Genomic DNA, 25,834 nt, shown 5'->3' on the forward strand with positions numbered 1-25,834 from the left:
TAAGTCAGCATCACATGCTTTACTCCATTGGATATTTTTAGATATTTTTAGATTTGTTTATTATATATTTTTTTTGTTAAGTCAGACATGGATCCATGCGTCTGATTGCCATTTGTAAATTTTTATATGTATTAAAATGTACTTTACTAGCCTTTTAAGCTTTTTAGCGCTTACTCTCTCCCCATTTTAACTTTTATATTGTTAGCCTACTAGGAGGCTATATAGTTAGTAAGCTTAAGGCCCTGGGTGTAGCGCTCGGTCCACTTCTCCTGTTCTCATAGATGGAGAAGAGATGACGAAATCTTTTTCATCCTCCTACACAACTTTAATACTCAAAAGCGGGAAGGACCCAACCTTAAGGGAGTCATATAGGCCAATTGCTCTACTAAATTCCGATTACAAGATCTTTACATCAATTCTTGCCCAAAGGCTACAAAAAATATTAGGTGATATCATTCATAAAGATCAAGCCGGATTCTTAAACTCTCGAAACTCCTCAGCAAAAATCAGAGAAATATTGGTAACATCAGAATACTTCTTCTGCGGGGGGGGAAGAGGGGAGGAGGGGGGATAGGGCCCCGCCAGATCTAGCGGTTATTTCAGTTGACGCCGAGAAAGCCTTCGACTCTGTTCAATATGATCATCTTTTTTTTTCTTTAGAAAAGTTTGGGTTCATAGGAGGGTTCCTTGACTTTATTAAAAATTTATATAATCAGCCTCATACGAGTCTAATTGTAAATAATCTACTCTCCCCCCAAATTGTATTGGGCAGAGGAACTCGTCAGGGATGCCCCCTCTCCCCTCTCCTCTTCAACCTCTGTATTGAACCCCTGGCAATTGCGATTAGGCAACAACTTGAAGGCATTAAAATAGGGGAGTATGAAATAAAATTGGCTTTATATGCAGACGATATCCTTATATATCTATCAAACAGCAAAGTCAATCTCCCTAAATTATTACAAACTATAGGCCAATTTGGCTCTTTCTCGGGCTACAAAGTAAATACTACCAAGTCAGAACTATTTTGGCTTAGGAAAAATAACTCTTCCCCTAGCAATGTTCCTTTTCGTCTAGTTAAAGATTCATTTAAATATCTAGGTATCAATATCCCAAGTGAACCAAAAGATCTATATAAGCTTAACATTCTACCAGTCATCTCAATTTTTAGAGAAAAGCTTAGAAACTGGGAGAGTCTGCCACTCTCCATCTCTGGACGGATAGCATTATTTAAGATGGTTCTTTTTCCTAAATTGCTCTATGTCTTACAGAATACAGCAATAATGCTCCTAGAAAGAGATATACGATTAATAAATAGTATGCTCAGAAGATTTATCTGGCAAAAAGCTAGACCTAGGATCTCTTTGAATAAATTGTCATCTTCTAAATTTTATGGAGGCTTTGCCTTGCCAGACATAAGGTTGTATAACTTGGCTTTCCTAGCGCGAATTGCAGCCGATTGGATCTTCTCCAAGGATTACGTGTTGAATAATAACCTGGAAGAGAAAATTTGTTATCCATACCTACCAACAGCCCTGCTACACTGTGAACCTAAAGACTACCCAGTGAATATTAGATCACTTAAAATGTTTCTTAACCCCTTGAGGGCCTGGAGAAGAATCGGAAAGCTTATAGATATAAATTGTCAGGTTTCACAATACCTACCTCTAATAGGCAACCCCAAATTTCAGGCAGGCTTAGATTCATCTGTGATTAAAAACTGGTACACAATGGGATTGGACAAACTTATATATTTTGTGGATCAAGAAAGAAAATGTATTAAATCTTTTGATGAACTCAAAAATAACTTCAATCTCTCCAACAAGGAGTTCTTCGCATACTTACAGACAAGGCATTATATTACAGACATGATGCGGATATCTAAATGGCAATGGGACTTAGGTAGTTTAGAGGACTGGCTTACATTGGTTAAGAACGGGCTGATGTCTATCACCCCATGTTACCACTTACTGGGAGATGGCAAAGGGAAACACCTTCTCGAAAAATTAGCGCAGGACTGGAACCTAGACTTGGCGCAAGATCATATCGATAGTCAATTCATAAAAACCTCTATTGGCAGAGTGTCTCAGGCTACAATTTCTGCCACCTGGAGGGAGGCTCATCTAAAACTTATACATAGATACTATTATACCCCTGAAAAAGCATTTAAGCTTAAGAATTCAAACTTTGACAAATGTCCCAAATGCTCCAGGATGGCTGCAGATCTGAAACATATGTTCTGGGACTGTCCACTGATCAGACAGTGTTGGTATAAAATGGAATTCTGGGCAAAGACGTCACTTAAAATCTCTCCTCTGGATCTCTCTCTAACCCAGGTTATATTCTGCTTAAATAATCAAGAAGAGTATAGGTCCAATGGGAATTTAATTATCTCAATTATCTTAGCAGTTAGATACTTAATTTTTAAAAAGTGGAAGTCAAGAAATTTACCGACAGTATCAGAAATTAAGAACTTTCTTAAGAAACAATGTATTCTAGAGCAGCGAGATACCAACATTGATAAGGAATCTGACATTAAGCTTTTTTTTAAAAAATGGGCACCATTCATTAAATCACTCACAGAGACAGAAATTGATCAAATAATATTTCCCTTCCAAAACTCAGAGATGGTACTTTTGGGAATATGGTATAGGAAGATGTATTCTGATTTCTCCCCTTCTCCTGTGTAAGGTGTGGGGGGTTCTTCTCTTCTCCCCTTTTTCCCCCTTTTTTTTTTTTTTTTCTCTTTCTTTCCTTGTGGTTGTTGTATTGTTGTTCAGGGAAAACAACAAGGGTGGGACAAAAAAGGGGAAAAATATATTCCAACAGGAAAACATTTGTGGATTGTCTATTGATGTTTAATGTTAGTGGTTTGTCTATTCTTTTCCTTGAAATTATATGAAAATTTATAAACCTGTTGAAATATAATAAAAATTATTTAAAAAAAACAAAAAAAAAACAGGCCTAATTTTATCTCATACCCCGCCACATGGCTCTGTGTGTTGTACTAAGGAGGTGAATGTGTCACTATTGTCCGTTCTTGTTCTCTGTGCCACACACCCCAGTACAAAGCTAAGTGCTTTATTGGCATAACACATTGCACTTGTTCTGCCAAACTGATATGTCAGGGTACATACAGTATATAGTATAAGCCCACTTCTGGATCTCCATCAGTTTAATTTAAGGGTGGATGTATGACAGGGGTAGTTCTATCAGATCAGTGAATGTGACATAGTCTCTTTGGAATGCGACTACAATGAGGAGCACATGCGTGGTATGGGTTTGTTATCAGACAGCTGACGGAACGTCACTTCCATTTGCTAGTCTGATGAATTTGCTCTTCTTACAGAACAGACACACTCCACTAACTTAGTAAACTTAGCATTCCACAATTAGTAAACATTCTCTGTCTCCTACATTTATGCTGTTAACCATGATCTTACTGCCTTTCTTTAGGTAAAATTGGCAATGTTGAAATATTCTTCTATTAAATACACAGTACTTGGAACCTCACTGTTGATTAAAGTTTGATATTTGATTATTTTGTGTCAACTAAAGAAACTAATTTTAACACTTTTATTATAAGCTTCTAAACTGTTAAAAGGGATTTTCAATGTGTCTGTTTTTTTAGATCTGGAGCCAATATATGCTGTGGTAAATAAGTCTCAAAAGCAATCTTCTCCAGGTAAGACATAAACGTCACTGACATAATGAAGCTCTCCCAGCCCTTGTGACATTTCAGATGGATGTTAAAACATCTAATTATCTTTTTTACGGTTTGAAAATAAATTGGCAAGAACAATAAATGTTATATGCCTATTTCATGTATTGTGTATTTATTGTAGTTCTTCATTCTCTATTTAAATATAACTGTTTTTGTGTTTGCATATTTTCAAATCAATTTTTCTTTCATTGAGGGGCTGTATTCTCTACTCTATTCTCCTGTATAGGAACTCCCTTGATTGTTGCCTAAGTGCAGAAACAGAATGGTTCAGAATTTACTGAATTTTGCAGCACTGTACAAATAAAACATCATAATAATATTTAAAAAAAATAATGTGTAAAGCTATTTGATTGCTGTTTTTTTTTCTTTAAATCATGGATAACTAAACTTGGACATGAGAAGAGTACTTCAGTCTTCCCCCTTAGTCAACAATTAAACCTCAGAAATAATTTCTATAGTGGAGAACAGCTCAGGCAATACAGCTTCTAATTAGCTGTGTAGACCCAACCAACCAGAATGGAGATACACCAGGGTGTGTGTGTGTGTATATATGTATATATATGTATATATATATATATATATATATATATAGTTAGTAGATGGTGTGTGCAGAGCCCTATGGAGAAGATATAATATATATATTTTAAAAAAGAATAAAAAAAACCTATAAATGAATATTGAATTCAAATTGTCCGAACTATTATACTGCACTGCAAGTCAAGACATTACGATTTTTTAGATAATTAACACGATTGAGACTAAAGGAATACATTTAGAAAAAGGGGCATAAAGAGTGGCTGTTAATGTCAAGTGTACATTATTAATTTCATCTTGAAATGCTAACATTGGCTGGGAAAGTTTTATTTCTGTGTTTTTATTTTCAATAGTGTTGCTGACGCTTGTGCAACTGCAATGTGATTTTCAAGAGTTATAAATGCTTATTGGTGCATGAAAGTGTTTATAATGATCTTGCTATTATTTCAATATATTGAGCTTTTTTGCATGTAAAATGTGATACTTCAATGTGAATACTAAAGCATGCATCCATATATTTGCATGGTTTAAAACTGTAAATGATGCTTATTTCCCATTGTGGCTTGCTTTATGTTCATGTTTGCTTAAGAAATGTTTGTCTAATAAAAATAGATGTGGTCTAATGCTGTCAAATCCTGTGCCTTGTCAAAAGGATTGCATGTAGACTTAGAAAACATTAGTGAAGGATCAATTTCTGGAATGAGGTTCACAGCTTATTAATATGTTAACCTTGTGTGAAACTTGTATGTTTAAAAATCATACAAATATTGCAGCTGGAAATACAGTTAATCTTAATTTTCCCACAGACTTTGAAAAAGAAGACACTGAGATGGAGCCATTGGTATTTGGCCAAGAGGGAAAGGATAAGAACATTGCAACTGGTGGACAACCACTTGAGTTTGGGAAAAGCTTTGGTGGCAGTGGAAAAATACATTTTAATGCCATTTATCAGGATCAAGAATTTCAGACAGCAGAAGATGTCAGTCAGATAAGGCCTGCATATCCAGAATCTTATCACACTTTAGGCAAAGACTCTGAAGACAAGCCACCATCTGATGGTGAACAGGGCTATGTTGATTCTACTGGCTATGTACCAGATAACCAAAGTGATGAAGAGCAATATATTAATATGGCATGGCGGAAACCTCATATATTGGAAAAAAATATATTCAAAAGAAAATCCTCTGAAAATATTACGAAAGATCAGAGAATGTTGGCACCGAAACCTAAAGAATTTCAAAGTGTCAGACAGAATTCTAATGTGGAACAGAGCATATTTGTAAACCATGGTCAAGATGGTCTTAAGGGTACCATAGAATATTCACCAAGAGAGAGAAAAATACAGAGTCCATATAATTCTCTAGACATAAAAAGTGTGCATCAAGCCGAAGAGAATAAGCCAGTTGACTTAAGTACTGCCTTGTTCTCACGCAATGTTGCAAGGCCTAACTTATCTAGTGATGGCAGAGACAATGTAAGTACAGCCTATTTAAAGAAAGAAGAATCACCATCATCATATAACTTTAAGATCATGTCTTTAAAAGATCGCATTAATTCAGGTCCTAGTGAACAGATTTTTAACCCATCACAGTTTCATAATTTAAAAAGCTTCTGGAATGTGGAAGAAAAAAAGAAGCCTGAAGAAGAATCTACAATTGAAATTGTTACAGGTGTCCACAAAAAATTACGTTCTGGGAAATCTGGTATTCAGCAAAGAAATTCTACAGAGAATGATTCAGATCCCCTAAAGCTATCTAGCAGTTTTGATAGTCTGTCTGAGGAAGAACAAACTTCTCAGAAAGTAGCTTCTTGGTTAGCACAGACCCCTTCAGCTCATGATGAACAACAAACATATGCAACAGAAGAACAATTATATCCAGAAGAAGAAATTGATGAAAATGTAACAAAATCCATAGCAACTCAAAAATCAAATGTGGGGGAATTTAGTCGTGCTTTAGAAAAACTCAGAGAAGAAGCATTACTGGTACCTAATGTCACAGAACCAAAAATAGTAGATATTAATCAAGATATCAAGATTTTGCCACAAGAGCACCCAGATGTGCATAATGTTAAATCTGTAAAAATAAGGAACTCTGAAACTAGTGCTCTTGCAAATATGAATACTGTTGAACAGGCAGATAATAAGGTTAAATCAAGTGATAGATTTTTTGAACGTGTTATGAATATTTCTCATGGTCGTTCTTTAAATGAAACACCCAGTACATTTACTGAACCTGATGACCAACCAAGAAACAGTATCCAAGTTTTGGATTGGAAAGATCAAGCAAAATATGATGTTCCAACAGTGCAATTCAGGCATGATGATAATGCTGATATTGTTAACTCAGAACAAGAATATGCATGTGAACAACCTATAGAAAAAGAATGTGCTCCAACAAATAATGCTAACATTGCATTTAAATTTGGCATTGATAAACTTATGAAAGAATATGAATCTACTGAACCTATTGACCAACCAAGAAGCAGTATCCAAGTTTTGGACTGGAAAGATCAAGCAAAATTTGATGTTCCAACAGTGCACATCAGGCATGATGCTAATGTTGATATGGTTAACTCAGAACAAGAATATGCATGTGAAGAACCTATAGAAAAAGAATGTGCTCCAACAAATAATGCTAACATTGCATTTAAATTTGGCATTGATAAACTTATGAAAGAATATGAATCTGTTAAAATGGAAGACAACTCAATGTACAAAACCTCTCCTGAGGAGCAACCTAAAGAATACCAAACAAAAGAGTCTAACTCACATGAAAACAACATGATTGAGGAGGAAGTCATAGAGAAGACTGTTGTTCCTGCAAAAAAAGAGCTTTGTGAGTTTATAACTGCATTGAGTAAATTAGAAATTGAAGCTTCTCAACCAACTCACATCCCAGAAGATAGCACTAGCATAGAGCAAGGTCTTCCTTTTGAAAACACAAGAAAAGAACCAAACTTTTTGGTAGAACCGTCCATCATAAGGGATAACGATAGCAAGAGTTATCAAATGATATCTCATAAAGACAAAACAGAGCTTAATGTTAGAGCTTTAATAAAAAGTGCTAGTAATTCAAGCCTTGAGATAGAGACACCAGATGGAGAGTATAAGCTAATAAAAAGAAAATCATCAAATGAAGATGGAATAGGTTTTGTAGACACAAAGGCTATTTCCCCAGTACAAGAAGCCATAGAAAAATCTGTTGGTGAAACAAGAGAGGAAAAATACAGTTTAATACAGTTGCAGGAAGAAATCCTTCCAAATTACAACAAATCTCTTACAACTGAGGATGCAGAAGAGCTAGAAGATCAAGAAAAAGATGGCAACGTTAATGTTTATAACATTCCGTATAGTAGGATGCACATTTTCAAAAAGATTTACTCTGATATTGATGAACAACCATCTAATCATAATGAAAGTCAAGTTGAAGAACAAATCAAAACCGAGGAAACACAAAGAAATAAGGTTCCTTTTGAACAATCACCAGAAGCAAAGGCATCGATTATTCCATTAAAAGATGCTCACAAGTTCTCAGCTGCTCGCTTTAAAAGCCCTCCCAAAATTGCTGCCTATCATCAGTCTGGCTCTTATACAGCAAATACAGGAAATGTATTATGTGAGCATTTTCATTTTCTTATTTTCATGTCTTTATTTAGCTTGTATGAGGGGAATTAATGCTTTCTTTACTTGAGAATTATAACAGTAACTATATCAGAACTTGTGCATGCTTATAAACGGTGTAGACAATTTTCTTATTGCTTTAAAAAGCATATTAATGTTATAGTAAAATACTTTAATTTGAGCATTACCAGGTGTTCCACCAAATCAGTCCTGTGCAGTACTCTGGTGGTGATTGGCTGCTATGTGAATATGCCACTTCTGATTGGCTCACCAGCGATTACCTTCTCAAGAGTGGCAATGTTGCTTCTGAGCAGGAGTTAAACTATGTGTTTAACACCTTTGTGAGGCTTGAACATATAATTACCAAGGACTTTTAATGAATGAATTTAATTTGATCATTTTATTGTGCATGTAATCTAATGAAGCAATCAAAACCATTATGATCTTTGGTTAGAGGGATATGAAACCCAAAAAATTATTTTGCAATTTATTTCTATTACAAAATGTGTTTCGTTCCCATGGTATTCATTGTTGAAAATACATATAGGTAGGTGTCTGGGGCACTACATAGCTGGAAATAGTGCTGCCCTCTAGTGCTCTTATAAATGGATAATATTCTTGCAAAACTGCTGCCATATAGTGTTGCACACACATATAATACTCCTGAGCTTACGTCCTTGTTTTTCAAAACATATATATCAAAAGAACAAAGAAAATGTGATGAGAAGCAAATTAGAAAGTTTTTTAAAATTGCATTCTCTGACTCATGAAAGTTGGGTTTCATGTCCCTTTAATTTACAATTCAAATATTATGTTTGAGTGAAACAACATTGTATTATAAGATTTGCTTTAATGCATTTGTGACATGTTTTTTGTTTGTTTGAAGGAACAGCCTGATGGTTAGGATCTGGTGAATATAGTACACTGCACCCTCTTTAAATTGTCCTTATGCTATCCAGTTTCAAGGGTTCTACAATCATTTAGATGTTTTTTGCTTGTGTTTTTGCTATGAAGTAATGGGGTTAAACATCTTATAGCTTCTAGTCCCAAAACATCAACCTACCAAAGGTTTTGGTTTATTACAGTGTTGGATTTTGTGTAAGAAATCATGTTACATTTTTAAAAGCAATGTTTAAACATTTTTAAAATCCTTGTACAGTTATAGAAAGGAATCCATGTTTTATGTTACAGATAAGCAGCCAGAAACTGATGTTCCTGAACTTCCCAAACCTGACTTCGTAGAAATTAATCAAGGTAAGCCAGCTCAAGTAGGCAATCCAAGCCCCACAGTCTCTTCCAAGACTGATAAATATACTATTGAAGTCTTGAAGGCAAAGGATGAGTCTATATCTAAAGTTCTAGATTGGTTTCATAGAAGTTCTGAAACAGGTGAAGATGAAACATCTGATCTAGATATACCAGAGTCTAAATCGGTAGAAAAACCTGACAAATCATTAGAGAAACATGAACAATTGTTAAATACTCCTAGCGACACAATTGAAGAAGAATCTATAACTAATATGACTAACTTAAAGATGGAAACTTTGGTACCAAAGGCTGTATATGATCAAGTACAAACAAATGCTGATGAACAACCACAAGCTATTTCTCAGTCCTCAATGGAAAATAATAAAATGGATAGCAGTGTATCAAAATACTTCCAAAATATGGAATTGCCTGAAGTAACAGTAATAGGAAGGCCTGTGATAACAAAAGATGTTAATGCTAAACGGCAAAACTCAGATTTAGACACTGCAAAACCACAAGGTTTTAGAGAGCGAAACTACAGACTTAGCAGTATGTCTCCTCCGGTATACTATACATTTGATAAGGTACATCAAGCAAAGCTTCCGGAAAAAAGAAAAACACAAAGTATGGGTTTTACTCCAAAAAACACTGAAAATTCTAAAGACACAAATGAACAAGTAAACCTGGCAAGAGAGAGAGCTACATCAATTGTTAAAGTCTCTGGAAGGGAGATTAAAAGAGACACTCCAGTACTTGATCATGGAAGTGGGGAGAAAAAAACTATAACAATTAAAAGCCATCATATTATGGAAAGAAGTTTAGCATTTGATCAACCCATGAAAGCAGAAAAGAAGAATATTAGAGATGTTAAAGGAAATAGTATGGTTAGTGAAAAAGACGTATCTAAATCCAATGTATTTAATAGTGATGATGATAATGACAATGCAAGCCTGGTTAGTTTTAAAAAAGTTGTATTAGATGATAATGATCAGCCATCTACAATTGCTCAGCTAAAGTCCTTCTGGGAAAAATCAAAAGGTGAATCTGAAGTGGTGCAAGACAAAAAAAGAACAAATGCACCAAAGAAGGTAAAAGAACAGTCTACAATCAAACATGCTTCCAGCACACCATCATTATTTATGAAAGATTTGGATACTGGTAAAAGGTCTTCAACCCTAGAGCCTTGGAATAAGGGACACACATTTCGTTATCTTAGTGAAAAAGATCAGTCTTCTGCTCCAGAAAAGAATTCATCTTTGAGAAGTATATCTTTAAGTGAGGGTATAAACAATAATAGATTAAATGAATTATATAAACCTTCATTTCAAAGTTTAAGAAGCTTCTGGAATGTAGGAAATAAAAATCAAGCAAATTCAAAAACCCAAGATTACTTGCTGGAAAAAGATGAATATAAACACATACCAAAGAAATCAGAAAATGTCAGTAAAAATGACATTCAAGCTACTTCTCAAAACCAGGCAGGGCAAGATTCTGTAGTGCATTTAAAGAAAGATGTTAGAATTCCAAACAAATTAGGTGGAATGGGCAAAGACAATGAAGAGCAATTAGGAGCTTCTGATTACATCCCAGGAGATGAGGAGGGAATGAACTGCAAAAATGTTTCTTCCTCTAGAGCGGAGTGTATTAATAGCAGTACAAAATTACAAAATGAATCTAAAGAGGATAGGGATAAGAGCACAGAAACTCAGCACAGCAACATATCTCTTAGTCATTTTGAATTTCCAGTAGATGTAGCAAAGGATGGAAGAGATACTTCTAACCAAAGTGAAGTTGAGGAAGTGATAGAAAAGTCTAAAATACCAAAATCTCAATCAATAATATTTAAAACAGAATTACAAAAACTGCATGATGAAAATATAGAAACAATGCCTGTTTTAGATCCTTCTTTATCTAACAGTGAAATTGTAGAGAAACAGCAAATCAGTAGTGAACCAGAGGTTCTTTTATATACAAAGGTCATGCCTATTCAGGAAAGTGTAACTCCACAAGGCTACAGTAATGAGAATGAGTATTCTAGAAATGATAGACACCATTCTATAACTGGTCAACCAATAGAAATACAGGATTTATCTATAAAAACGCCTAGTGATAAAGCAAAAGTTATTCCAAATGAAGAACCTCCAATTGAAAAACTGGCAGACAGTTCTTGTCCCACTAATAATAGCGTTTCTGAAATGGTACAAATATCAAATGTTCCCCAGTATGAAGTACCGAAAGAAACTGCCAAACCTCCACTTGAGGAATTTAGAGCCAGTTATTCTGAAAGTGTTCCTCAAGAAGTTCTAGTTTTGGGAAATGAAGTGCAGGGTAGTCCAGGTTATTTTACAGAAAACCAAAATAGAGAGAAAGAGATTTTGTCAGAAGTAAATGAGACTGTTGAAAGAACAGTAATTAAAAAAAATCATAATTTCAGCATGGCTCTAAAAAAGCTGTCCAATGAGGCTAAAGACCCTGCACCAACTCAAAATATGACTTTTGAAGAAGACTATACAGAAAATGTATCTCCTGTAGAGAAAACAAATTTATCTTCCTACACTAATAAAGACATTACAGAAAACAAGGTAGAAAAAACTATTATTTCAAACAAACCCCACTTTACTGATTTTGATGCAGGGCTACAGAAACTGTGCAATGAATATTTTGATGAAATAGAGCCTGCTGTTGATGAAAATTATTCTGTGAATAAAAATGAACCTGTGCAGGGTATTCATGAGATTCCATCTATTAAGACAGAAACAATCAATCTTAAAAAATCCCCACTTTTAAAGACCAGTCAAGAGACCATCCTACCCATTCAATTAACTGAGAGACCATATAGCTTTAATAGCCTTCATGACCAAATTTCTAATCAAAATGCGCAGACGGAAAGTCCAACTACCATTTCTGTCAATATATTTGTAGATAAGAGTTCTAATGAAATGTATAGATTAAGTAGTTATTCTACTGCTGAAGAAAGTGAACAGAACAAGACCCCAACTGAATTAAAATCCACATCTTATCAACAAGAGAAAGTTGTAAATCCAATGGCTGACCTTAACTTAAACATTTCACAGCCAAATATTGTCAAAACACTGGAGGTAAGTGCTTTGTTGCCTGAAAACAAGAGTAATGAAAATGGTCATGAAAAAGCTGTTATGCCTGAAAAGCAAAACCGAAAAGAAATTGTAGAAAGAATTGAAACTCCTACAGTTTTACCTAGAACTCGGTTTGATTACTTTAATGTGGGGCTACAGAAATTGTACCAAGAGTCTTTTGATACTGAACCTATATCAATGGCTGAAGAGCAGCTGAATAAACAAGAAATAATGGAAAAAAGTGTGAAGCCTACAATTGAACCCAGAGCTCAATCTCATTTTCATGATAGGTTACAGAAATTGTACAGAGAGTCTATTGATACCGAACCTGTGATCCAGGAGGCTACAGACCTACATATAGTGAGATTGGAAAGTGAACACGAAATGAATGTCAACAAAGGAGTATTTTCTGCTGAACTTAAAATACCTATCATTAAAGACACAAAGGAGACCATGCAAACAATGCAAGGAAAAAAAGAGAGAGTTTTTGATGAAAGAGATGTTTCTGGTTCAAAACAAAAGAAAACTCTTATGCAGGAAGTAGATGAAGTAGTCGAGAAAACAATTGCACCGACAAGGGAATCATTTACAAACAACTTACAAAAACTGAAGAGAGAAGCTTTAGAGGAAGGGAAATTTGTAGATATACAAAATGCTTCTAATCAGATTGATTCAGATCCTCTTCTATCCAAACAGAATCAAATAGTTATGAGAGGACATAATCATTTGGAAATACCTCCTGCAGAAAAACTAGTATCAACTGAAGAGTTATCACAGGAAGGCATTTCTCTAGATAACAAAGAGGAATCCAAAGAATATGTGTGTAGTCAAGAACATACACCTGAAGGTTCAACTTTACAGTACACAACGCGGAGCACCCCCATTAAAGAGCGAGAGAGCAGTTTAAGGAAAAGCACCCTGGAACTTTATTTAGAAACTCCGTATCGAAGAGAAAGTTCAAAAAGTATTGATTTTGATATCACAGGATATGTGTCTTCACAAGCTGACAACCCAAGATGTACGCGTTTGTAATATTTTTTATTTATTTTACATTTAAATGTTTAATTTATTTTTATTTTAGGACATGAGACCTAAAACTGGAGTCTGTTTATATGTGTTTTCAAACAGTCTGTTAATATCAATTTGTTTAAATTAGAATTACCATATTATTTGTCAGCGTTATATTTTCTCCTGTAACTTCTGAATATTTTTTTCTCTTCACGCTTTTTTTATAAGCGCTTACATGATTTTGTTTTATGACAGGTTCTGAAGAATTTAACCCTGTGCTGAATGCATTGCAAAGGATTACAGTTAAACCAATTTATGTGAGAGGTGTGCAGGAAATGTCCCCAGCAAATTCAAGTGAGAGATTGTAGCATGTCTGCTGTCTATTAAGGCAGTTCTACACCTAAAACAGCTAACATGCTCTTTCTAAGCTCCCGTCTGCCTTCCACTTACATAACTAACCTCTCCGTGCAAAGCAAGATGCCCCTTAATGCTCACATAATGGCATATACGGATGCCTCCAAAGCTGCTGGGATTGATTGTCAGCAATTGCTACGTATGGCACTGTATAATGTAATTAAAGAGATAATAAACCCACATTTTTTTTCTTTAATGATTCAAATAGAGCATGCAATTTCAAGCAACTTTCTAATTTACTCCTATTATCATTTTTTCTTTGTTCTCTTGCTATCATTATTTGAAAAGCAAGAATGTAAGCTTAGAAGCCGACTCATTTTCGATCCAGCACCTGGGTTGCGCTTGCTAAATGTAGCCACCAATCGGCAAGCATTATCCAGGGGGCTGAATAAAAAATGGGTCGGCTCCTTAGCTTAGATTCCTACTTTTTCAAATAAGGATAGCAAGAGAAAGAAGAAAAATTGACAATGTGAGTAAAATAGAAAGTTGCTTAAAATTACATGTTCTATCTGAATCATGAAAGAAAATAATTTGGTTTAGTGTCCCTTTAAGTCCCTTGGTTTTGTCACATCCATATATCCTATGGCTTTGCATGAAACATACAGTGACACTAAATTCGTGTTTTTCTTTGTTGCATCTAAAAGAGTTAAAAAAAAATCCTCCCATTTTTGTCCCAATTAGTAAGGGAGCCATTGATCCGTGAGCATAAGAGGTGCATAAACTTGCATTTCCTGTTCATTTCAGTGCCCATTTGACGGTTTTAACTTTTAACATTTTGTTTTTTCTCAGTGGACAAAAAATAATTAATTGCTTCTCTTTCATATGCACCAAAGAAAATGTTTGTTTTATGTTCCTTGAATATTTTTATTTAACATTGTTAAGCCGATGTAATTACAAACTTAACTCATATTTTATGACATTTTCTCAATCTCTTTTGGATTCTTAAATGATGAAGTTTTGCACAATGCAATGACCTTTATGCAGTTCTTTATGTTTTTATATGCATTGTTGTCTGGTTTAAATAATTGTTGTCTTTGTACTAGTATAACTAGCCCAGGTGGTCACTTCTTGTGTACTTCACCTTTTATTCAGGTGACCAACATATATCTATATTGAGTTGCCTCAAAATATTCCATAATTAGCTTTGTGTAGTAGCTTGGTGTTGATTTGTCTTCTTTTATTAGACTGAACTCGAAAAATGGTTCTCAGGAGCCACAAACAGGCCAGGTTTTAAAGGGACACTGTGCTGTAAAATGTTACACCATGACATGTTGTGTTTCCACACATTATACCATCTGCAGAGTTTTAAATATATTGGAAATTGCTTATTTAGATGTATTTTTTTTAATTTTATTTCAAATATATGTTTTGGTTCATTAAAACCACCACTTGCTCATTCAAATTGGTTGAGTCTTCAGAAAGAGTAGAGCTCCTTATTTTCTTTCAATGGCTCTATACACAAAGGCCAATACTTAGGTGCTGGAATTTTCATTATGGGTGGTGGTGTGGTTTCAGTGAGCAAAAACAGCTATTTCAATTGCAAAAATAAACATAAGGAACCAATGTCCCATACATTAAATCATATGCATCTGATATAAAAAGCCATTGTCAAAACATTAAAGCAAAGCATATTTACAGTACAGCGTCCCTTTAAGTACTGTTCTACCTGATGAATTTGTTAGAGTGGTTTAAGTTATTAAGTAGGACATTAAACCAAGTGTGATTTATGACTTGGTCACTTTTTGTTAACTGGTGAATTTGTCTATATTTTTAATATCAAAGTCAAAAGGGCTTTGTTCTCTATTTTTTGCGTAGTGTTCTAACACTGAAGAGACAACACAAACAATAAAATTGGCAAAGATCTTTATTATCTACAGACAACACCTAATATGTTAAGTTGTAGTTTGCCTCTATCATTTGGAGAGTTTTATTAGCTCACAGCTTTTTTTTATTTTATTTTTTTATTTTATGAAGTGATTGAGAAAATGTCTTCCATTGAGAATGCATGTCTAAAAAGATTAACAACTTATTTTTTTCTTTATTTTTTCTTTCTACTTCTTGTAATACTGAGAAATTGTCTAACTTTTTTACAAGGTAAACATGGGTGATATGTTTTATATTTGTTAATAATCGGTATGTTCTATATTAAAACATGGGGGGGGGGAGTATAATTCTCCAAACTTTACTCCAAAAAGTATTTTTACTACTTATAGTATTGATTAAATAAACAATATGGGCTTGTTTCTATTGAGACGTTAAAAATGAAGCCGTAAGCTACAAAGGTTGCTAACAGCTAAAAGTAGTTTACGGCTCCATTTTAATACCCGGTTTCCATTGAAATATTTTGTGCAGTGCATCCAGTCGGTCTTTTCGTTTAGGTATAATTTAACCGAACCTTAAAGGCATAGTTTTGTCAAAATTAAACTTTAATGATTCAGACAGAGCAGGCAATTTTAAGCAACTTTCTAATTTACTTCTATTATCAATTTGACTTCATTCTCTTGGTATCTTTATTTGAAAAAGGAAGAATGTAAGCTTAGGAGCCGGCCCATTTTTAATTCAGAACCTGGATAGTGCTTGCTTATTGGTGGCTACATTTAGATTTTTTTCAACTTTTTTGCTACATTGAGGGGAAATGTAGTGAAATGCGATTTTGCTTTCGCAACTTCTCAAAGTCTTTGTTACCGTGACTTTGCGAACGCGTGAGTGCAAACTTTTTACTTTAAACTCGTAATACAAACGTGAATCACAGAGCGCAAAAAATAATTCTAGTGGTTTTAACACTCGAACGTGAGCGCAAACTACCGTTCCACTTGTAATCTAGCCCTAAATTAATTTCATGCACCCCCTCTAATTAAGGGTGCGTCGATTTTAGTATGTAGATTACATTCCAGGTATCTTAATGAAAGTTACTGCACATATGTAAACACGTCGGTACTGGAAGGCATAAAAAGCTAGTTTCAACATGGCAGCACTCGTGACTAGAGCGAGGTGGGGAGTATCCTCAATACTATACTAAATGTCCCTTTAGGTATTCTTGTACCCTGTGCCAGAAGCTGTGTACATTCATAGATCAGTGATGCTTTTTGAAAGCCATATTAGCACACGTCAGGTTAGCGTGCATGCTACAAAGTGTGAGCTTTACAATTTTGCAGTGGCTGGATATAAACCACCTGGTTTGCAGTGTGTGTGTCCTAACCTGAAGCACATGATAAAGCTGTGTAAAAGCTGGCAGCATCACTGTGAAAGGTCACAACTTCTGTCACAGGGTGTAAGAATACGTGAACTTCAAGGTGGCGGCATCCAATTTAAAGATAAAGAGCTTCACCAATTGGCACCTGTAGAGGGTTAAAATGAGAGAGCAGACAGCATCCCTCCATTTATACGTAGAAAGGGCATATCTCATAAAATTAAAGATGCAGCATTTGGGCCTATGATGGCTACTGCCTTACTGTGGTGTATTATGAAGTTTACAAGTTAAAGGGAAATTTTTTCTTTCATGATTCAGATAGAAAATAAAATTTAAAAAAACTTTCCAATTTACTATTTAATTTGCTCCCTTCTCTTGTTACCCTTTGCTGAAAGGTTTATCTAGGAAAGCTCAAGAGCAGCAAATAAACCTAGGTTCTATCTGCTGATTGGTGGCTGCATATATATACCGATTGTCATTGGCTCACCCATTCAACAAATAATACCAAGGGAATAAAGCCAATTTGATAATAGAAGTAAACTGGAAAGTTGTTTAAAATTGTATGTTCTACCTAAATCATGACAGACGAGATTTGGGTTTCATGTCCCTTTAAGTGCATTGCATAAGCCTAATGCTTCCTTCACAGCCTTTCCTGTGCCCCTATTTCTTATATTTAACCCTTTGTATGGTTACTTAAGTACTTGGCACCTGTATATCAGATAAGTAACTGTACACGGAGGTGAAAATAGGGAACACGAGAGGCTTCAGATGCAGCAATAGACATATTTTATGGCACTTGTCTGCATAACAAATACAAAAAAATGATCAATTCTGCCATCTAGAGGTCAGTCCATAAAATGCACAGTTTTGATATTAACATAAAATGACAGAATCAAACATCAAGATGCGTTAAACACAGAATAGTTGGAGACTTTTTGTGTGACAACGTTTCAGTGATAATAAATATTGTTATATATAATTTCTAAAAAAAACCTTTTTTATAGTAAGGATTAAAGAGTTTGGCATTAGCAATCAATTCTTTGGGCCAAAGCTGTGCACATTAACACTTTGAGGCAGGGAATATTTTGACACCAAGATATTTTCTCAGCATTACAAGCAAGAAACAGAATTAATTCATAGCACCTTCATAATTTCAGCAACTTGCATGGTGTTGGTAAGTGACTAAAATACTAAACAAGTCTAACAGTCTTTTAAAGTATGGTGATCAGATTCCTGAGATGTTCTTCATAGCAAAGCCTGTGGCTACCACTTCCCTTTGTTTGGTCTGTTTTTATTTTCACACACTCTTCTTTTCTGAACAGATCAAGAAAGAACAAAAGAAGATGTAGATCTTAGTGACCAAGAGGGTAAATATAATTTTCCTGTTTGTTTTATTTTTTGTTTTTTTAAACTTAAAGGGACATTTAAACCCCAAATTTTTCTTTTACGATTCAGATAGAGAATACCATTTAAAACAACTTTCTAATTGACTTCTATTATCTAATTTGCTTCATTCTCTTAATATTCTTTCCTTGAAAGCATCGGCCCAATAGCTGCTGATTGGTAGCTGCACATAGATGCCTCGTGTGATTGGCTCACCCATGTGCATTGCTATTTCTTTAACAAATTATATCTAAAGAATGAAACAAATTAGATAAAAGAAAGTAAATTGGAATGTTGTTTAAAATTAAATTCTCTGTCTGTATCATGAAAGGAAATTTTGGGTTTAATGTACAGAAGCAATTTGTAACTGTGTCCAACGAGTACTTAATGAGGTGGGTTTAAACATTGTATTTTCTTAAGAAAAAATGTAACGCTAAGGGGATTTTTTAAAAACATATTTGCGCCCATGAGCCTTTGAATATTAATATTTAATATTTGATTGTTATATTCAATAAACAAAATATTAACCCTTTTTTTTTTTTTTTTTTTAAATAAAGTGAATGTTTGATGTTTGGAACACAAAAGTGAAACCATTCAACTTTTTAAAGAATGTTCTGAAACATTTGGTCATTCCTAGTTTACGATTGCCAAATTGGCCACTTATGAAAAATACGTATACTGTATCAGGGACTATTTAAAAATGATTGAAATAATGTATGTTTGTTTTAAAGACCTCTGACACATTTTTTTTATTTATTTATATAAGTGTCCTCTTTTAAAGTGACGACAACAACATGGCAACTCTACCCTAGTTACAAACTCTGCCATTTTTAAATCACTAGTTACTTATTACGACAGTGAATATTCACAGTCCTGGAATTATTTCTACATGATTTTAGCAAGGGCCTGTCATATAAATGGTACAGTGAGAGAAATGTTAGAGCCATTCAGTCAAGGATGATGTTTGTATCTCTGCAAATGGGTTGGGTCCCCATCTTCTGCAATGGTTCTATCATGGCTTATTCAGTAGGAAATGAAGAGGGCAATGCAATGAAATGCCTATGTCAAAATCTAAAAGAAATACATTTTCATACAAAGAAAGAATTTGGGAAGCATAATACAATCCCCAGGCACAGTCACCAAACTCTTGTCATGTGGAAGAGTCTGTTTGTGGAATTTGAGATATTGTGGTCTAATGTTCTGAGGAACAGGTTCCTAATTTGCTCCTGGCAACATTGTTACGCAATCCATAGACCGCTGACTGCGGTAAAGTAGTGCAGGTTATCTGTTTACTTCCACCTGCACGCTTCACCACTGGTTATGGCTTTCCACTTGCAGGAGACTTTATAAATATTGTTCAGTAAGTTCTGCTTCTCACGTACTTTTTACAAATGTGCTGTTTTCATTTTTCCAAATGTTTTACTCTTCTCTAAACAAGATGTTTGCCAATGAGATTGCAGATTCTTTCTCAATGTATGTGCAGAGGTAACGTTTCTCTGACCCGCACTCCCTATGCTCACCTGAGACTAATATACTTAGTTTTTTTTTTAAAAAAAAAGGTCACTGGGAGTCAAAATTAAACTTTCATCATTCAGATGGACCATGCAATTAAAAAAGAAATCCAATGTAATTCTATTAAATTTACCTCTTTTTTTTTTTTTTGTTTGTTTTGTAATTAGCGTTTGTTAAAACTATGCTCCTTTCTGTGAGAGAATACTAAGATAGGCTCAGGGGCGTGCACGTGTCATGAGCAGTGCACTATGAACAGCAATGTGTGAATTATACAAGATGAAAAAGGTTTAATAGTACATTGGATATTTTTTTAATTGCACATTCTATGAGAAGTTTAATTTTTGATGTATAAGTCCTTTTTTATATCAAAATATATTTCTGATCAAAATACTTTAGAACAATTTTTTTTTTTTTTAAACAAAATTCTCCTTTAAAATGTATGGGGATTTTTGTAAATACATCATTTGATAAACCTGTCTAAAGGACTGTAATCAAACACAATATTGTTAAATTCTAAATGTTAGTTCCAAATGCAACAAACTACCATGATACTTAAAGAGACAGTAAAGTCAAAATAAAACTTTCATGATAGAGCATGCAATTTTAGCAAGTTTCCAATTTATTATCGTCTGTTGAAAAGGATACCTAGGTAGGCTCAGGAGTAGTAATGCAGTACTGGGAGCTAGTGGTTTGTAGCTTGTGTATTAAATGTCAGTTCAGAAGAATACTATAAGGTTTAAGTGTAAGACATATTGTGCCCTTATCAAAACTATTGACAAATTATAAAAGTATATTTCAATAGTGAAAAAAAGTCAGCACACAAAATTAATGTTGCTAATGTACTATGTCCTATACAAAGATCAATAGTGCTTTTTAGTTGAGAATATAAATGTTTAAAATGTGGTCAGGGAATATCAATCCGTGATCTATTATATGAGACTCTTTATTTATTTGTTTATTTCTCAATATAATTATATTAGAGAACATAAAAATAATGAATGAATAAATGTGTATATATATATATGTATATATATATAAAAAGACAAAAGGGGGCGGAGCATGCGGGCGTGCTTAATGGCCGCACCTAACTAGAGCTCCAGAAGTGGCAACGGCGGGACTCCCTTTCAGGCCGCTCACAATAACCACAGAGGTCTGAAACTGGCCAATAAATGTATATAAAGAGACCGGCGACCCTTTAACTGACTCTTGGCAGCAATAAAGGAGGGGTAGAGACCGCTATCACGATCGCGGTATAGGCCGCGCAAGAAGCCTGCACCTGTAGTTGGAAGCACTGCAGCGGTCAACAGATGAAAAAGCTCCTCTTCTCAACAACGGAGCTCACTGCACGCACCAGCTAGAAGTTTGGTAAGATACCACACCAATGTAAAAGACGGACATTAACCTGATAACCACCATATCACGCTCCTGACAACGAATGCCATAAGCAGGGATCAAGAGTAAAAAGCCCCAGGCTTTTCTGATAGCAGACAATTACTGACTAATAGGGGCCAAAGAGGAAAAAAGGGGTGACATATATTGCTGCACTGTACAGAACCTCACTCAATCAAGGTTTCTGCGCACCCATACACCCTCACTCACTGAGGCACGGCTGCTAAAAGGCAAAACTATTTTGATATCTGGCAATACTCAGGCACCTCTACACACCTGCTACCATGGCACAACGCAGATTAAATAAAAATGAAAAGACCTTGAAACTAACTACAGGCTCTGGCTCTGTAAATTCCTTTTTTAAAAGCACAGAGAATAAAAAAAAGAAAACTGATCAGCCCCAACTAGATAATGAGGACGATGATACCCCTGTTTATTTCCTATTTTTTGAATTTTGCAGCTATTAGAATACAACACACTGTATTAACTTGTATTGATTAGCAACTGTTAAGAGATTGTAGACTACAGTAATATGTTAGGACACCCTCAACCTAGCCAGTTCAAGCTTTCCACACAAAATGTTAAGGGTTTTCTCTCCCCACAGAAGTGCTCAATAGCCTTTCACGATTTTTATAAAAAGAAAATTGATATTATTATGTTGCAAGAGACCCATTTTAAAAAATCCTGTGAACCCAACCTTTCAAAGCTATATTATGATCAACACTTTTTATGCTCAGGCCCGACCAAGCATAATGGAGTCTGCATATCATTTAGAAAAGGTTCCTCCTTTGAAATTTTAAATAAACACTCTGACAGGGAAGGTCGCTTTTTAATTATAGTGGGGTTATACTTTGGTAGACCCATAACCCTGGTCAACGTGTATGCACCCAATTGCCCCAAGCCCTCCTTCTTACATACAGTGGTTAATCAGGTTATAGATATCTCCAAGGACCCGATACTCCTTAGTGGAGACCTTAATTTTCCAATTAATCCCTTGTTGGACACGTCACTAGGCAGGTCTTACATTAGGAACTCTCAAATTAGAGCCAATTGGCAAACAATCAGCACTATCCCCCTCTTTGATTCTTGGAGAACCACCCACTCAAACACTAGAGACTTTACATTTTTCTCAAACCCCCAGCGCTCCTATACTCGCCTTGATTACATTTTTTGTGAGCAACAGATGCTTACCTCGCTTATAGATTCCATGCTTCATCATACCTCTTGGTCAGACAACAGCATGGTTTGTTCCACCTTCTTATGGTCCTCTAAGCCACGATACTAACAGGATTGGAAACTAAATGACCAAATTCTCCTAGACCCCTTAATAATCACCGACCTGGCCGAAAAAACTTCTGAATTCTTCTCATTTAACGACTCCACAGACACCTCAGCTGTTACCAATTGGGAAGCATACAAATGCTATATGAGAGGAGTGATAATGGGCCATACACATAGACAGCGCAAACAGCGGGCAGCCCTGTTTGATTCCCTCACGTCTGAGTTTAGGACATGCGAAAGTGCATTAAAACGAGACCCTAAATTCCCACTCTACTTGCAGAAATCACAGCAGGCTAGAGAAGCATTAAATCATTATCTTATCAAGAACGCACATATGAGGGCGCTTACATCCAAATCAAATTTTTTTAATTGAAAATAATAAAGCAGGGCGCCTAATGGCGAGATCCCTGAAGAAAAAGAGATTCAAAACTTACATAGCTAAAATTACAGACGCTAAGGGGGCAACCCATACTAACAACACCGCAATAGTTAAGCAGTTTGCCTCGTACTACACCGCACTATATAATCTTCCTAACACGCACCCAGATGAGAAGCTTAACAGCAGCAATAGGTATCTGGAGCAGGCCCAGCTCCCATCTTTCTCAAGTTTAGATAGCGAAACATTAGACGCACAATTCTCAATACAGGAGGTCTTGTTGGCTATCAGGGACCTCCCACAGGGGAAAGCCCCCGGCCCTGACGGCTTCACTCCTAAATTCTACCATTTGCTCAAATCCCTCCTGGGTCCCCACTTGTTAGAAATGTATAATTCCTTTGATCAGTGCTCCCAACTACCATCTACGCTTCTGGCAGCTACAATCTCAGTGATCCCTAAACCAGGCAAATCCCTGGATAAGGTTACTAACTACTGCCCTATATCCTTAATAAATGTAGATATAAAGCTGTACGCTAAATTACTAGCCACAAGAATGAACAAATATTTACCATCCCTTGTGCATGCCGACCAGGTCGGCTTTATACCGGGCAGGGAGGCTAAAGAGAATACCATTCGAGTTCTCCATACCCTATCCTCGGCTACAAATTCCAAATTACCTCTCGTAATGCTATCCACTGATGCCAAGAAGGCCTTTGACAGGGTGGACTGGGATTTCCTCTGGTCCGCCCTGTCAAAGTTTGGCTTTTCCCAAGTAATGATATCGCAAATTAAGGCCCTGTGTAGTAACCCCTCTGCACACGTCAATGTGAATAATACACTCTCCCAAAGAATAATTATAAATAACGGTACGCGCCAGGGGTGCCCTCTCTCGCCTCTGCTGTTTGCTCTGGCAGTAGAGGCGCTTGCTGCCAGGATAAGGAGTAATCCTCTTATACAAGGAGTCTCTTTTGGAGAGATCCACCAAAAATGTCTGCTGTACGCAGACGATATTATATTTACACTCCGATTTCCCCGCACCTCCCTCCCAGCTCTATTTGATGAACTCGAGGAGTATAAGCTGGTTTCCAACTTCTCAATCAACATGGAAAAGTCAATGATACTCCCACTACACTTAGAGGCCGGAGACGCACTTTATCTTAAAACCCATACTTCCTTTCAGATAACCTCGAAAATTAAATACTTAGGAGTCAATATATCCCCCGTTCACGCAGAACTCTATACCCTTAATTATGTACCCCTTCAGATAGAAACAGATAAATCACTAGAAGCCTGGCACAAACAAGGCCATCTTTCTTGGATGGGGCGTATTAATGCAATCAAAATGAACATTCTTCCCAAATTCCTCTACCTATTTCAAGCCCTCCCTATAGACCTCCCTATACAATACCTATTAAAACAACAAAGGAGATTTGACCAGTTTATTTGGTCACATAAGCGACCTAGAGTAACTAGAGACACGCTGTTCCTTAAAAAAGAGGATGGGGGTCTTGGATCCCCCAATCTGGTTAACTACTACAAAGCGACACACATGGCGCGAATAGTGGATTGGAAGCACTCACAAACAGATAAGCCCTGGGTGCAGATAGAATTCTTTTTGGCAGGCGGGTTGGACTTAGGAGATCAGTGCTGGATCCCTCATAGATCAAGACCCCCAGATGTCTGGGGCAACTATTATAGAACAGCTACACTGCATGCATGGGACAAATCCCTAGCAGAAGACAAACTAATCTCTACATCGGTTTCCCCCCTCTCTCCCCTACTTAACAACCCCCTACTTTTGCAAACCCATTCCATTTAGACACCACGAATAACAGGAGTACCCTCTAATGTCCCCATACACATGCTACTACACAATGGCTTGATGCGTTCACAAGCAGAGATAAGCCAATCTATAGGCTCTCCATTTCACCGATGGTTCCCATATCTACAGGCTAGACATGCTATATTTACAAGCCCACACAAAGCAAACTTGACTAGGCCTCTAACACCATTTGAAACTCTGTGTTCGACCCCCTCAGTGTCTAAAGCTTTTATTTCTAAAATTTATAAGCTATTAAGAGGAGACTTCCCCGCCAAGAAACCTGCATATATCACTAAGTGGGAGAAGGAGTTGGATATATCGTTGACAGACGACCAATGGTGTCGTATTTTTCTAGAAACCAAAAAGTCTTTCCTATCGTTAGCCTTAGCGAAGAGCAACTTTAAGTTGCTTTCCAGATGGTACCTAACCCCACATAGGCTCCACAGCATTTTCCCCAACTCCTCTTCCCTATGCTGGAGACACTGCGGTGGAGTCGGTACCCTCTCCCATATATGGTGGAAGTGTCCACGTCTCAGGCCATATTGGAACAGTATAAACAAACAGGTCAGTACGGTACTGGGGATGCCCCTAGATCTCTCCCCTAGCCTAATCCTATTAGGAGACTTTCCAAATGTAGCCTGTCTGTATCGGAAAAAACTTCTGCACATTTTGCTCAACTGCGCTAGGCGCCTAATACCAAGGTTTTAGAAAAAAAGTAGAAATACCAACATATGGCATGTGGGTCAAGGAAGTGAACCATGTTCTTGAATTAGAAACAATATACTATACGTATATAGGTAAACAGGATTTCATTGCTGATGTGATGTTCATCTGGGAACAAAATGCATGAGCCTATTCCAGAGGTTCTGAACAGATTAAAATTTTTCAAGGGCTTGTTTAATCTTGAAAAAATACTGTAATTTTTGTCTGTCTAAGATGTCTGCAAACATTGTAAATCTATGTGTTGTTATTCCTTGAATCATATTTAGCTATTGTTAATATGATGCAGTTGTATGCAATGTGTTCCTTTGTTGAAAACAATAAAAAAGATATATTGTAAAAAAAAAAAAAGTGCTAATGCATTAGTTGATTAATCCCCAGACTGGAATAGAATATATATTTTTTAAAATGGCTCAGAAGTCAACACACTATAGAAAAATAAAAACGTTTGAAACACAGTACTGCTATTTTTTTTTACGTTACTGATTAATACTGCTGCTATATCAAGGGGGTTAATCC

At 35.9% G+C, this 25,834-nt stretch overlaps 1 protein-coding gene across 9 annotated transcripts in view; it reads left to right on the forward strand.

The window, feature by feature from the left end:
- Nucleotides 1–25,834, forward strand: part of SYTL2 (synaptotagmin like 2) — a 260,784-nt gene that overhangs the window by 202,794 nt on the left and 32,156 nt on the right. For 6 of the 9 annotated variants that reach the window (XM_053708648.1, XM_053708653.1, XM_053708654.1 and 3 more), the window contains 5 exons: nucleotides 3,629–3,682; nucleotides 5,062–7,872; nucleotides 9,069–9,131; nucleotides 13,484–13,582; nucleotides 18,155–18,199. In XM_053708648.1, the coding sequence (XP_053564623.1) occupies nucleotides 3,629–3,682; nucleotides 5,062–7,872; nucleotides 9,069–9,131; nucleotides 13,484–13,582; nucleotides 18,155–18,199 (3,072 nt within the window). The remainder of the gene's footprint in view (nucleotides 1–3,628; nucleotides 3,683–5,061; nucleotides 7,873–9,068; nucleotides 9,132–13,483; nucleotides 13,583–18,154; nucleotides 18,200–25,834) is intronic. The other 3 variants (XM_053708655.1, XM_053708656.1, XM_053708651.1) reach the window with 2 other exon arrangements.

This window comes from Bombina bombina, chromosome 3 (genome assembly GCF_027579735.1).
Source record: "Bombina bombina isolate aBomBom1 chromosome 3, aBomBom1.pri, whole genome shotgun sequence".
NCBI lineage: Eukaryota > Metazoa > Chordata > Amphibia > Anura > Bombinatoridae > Bombina > Bombina bombina.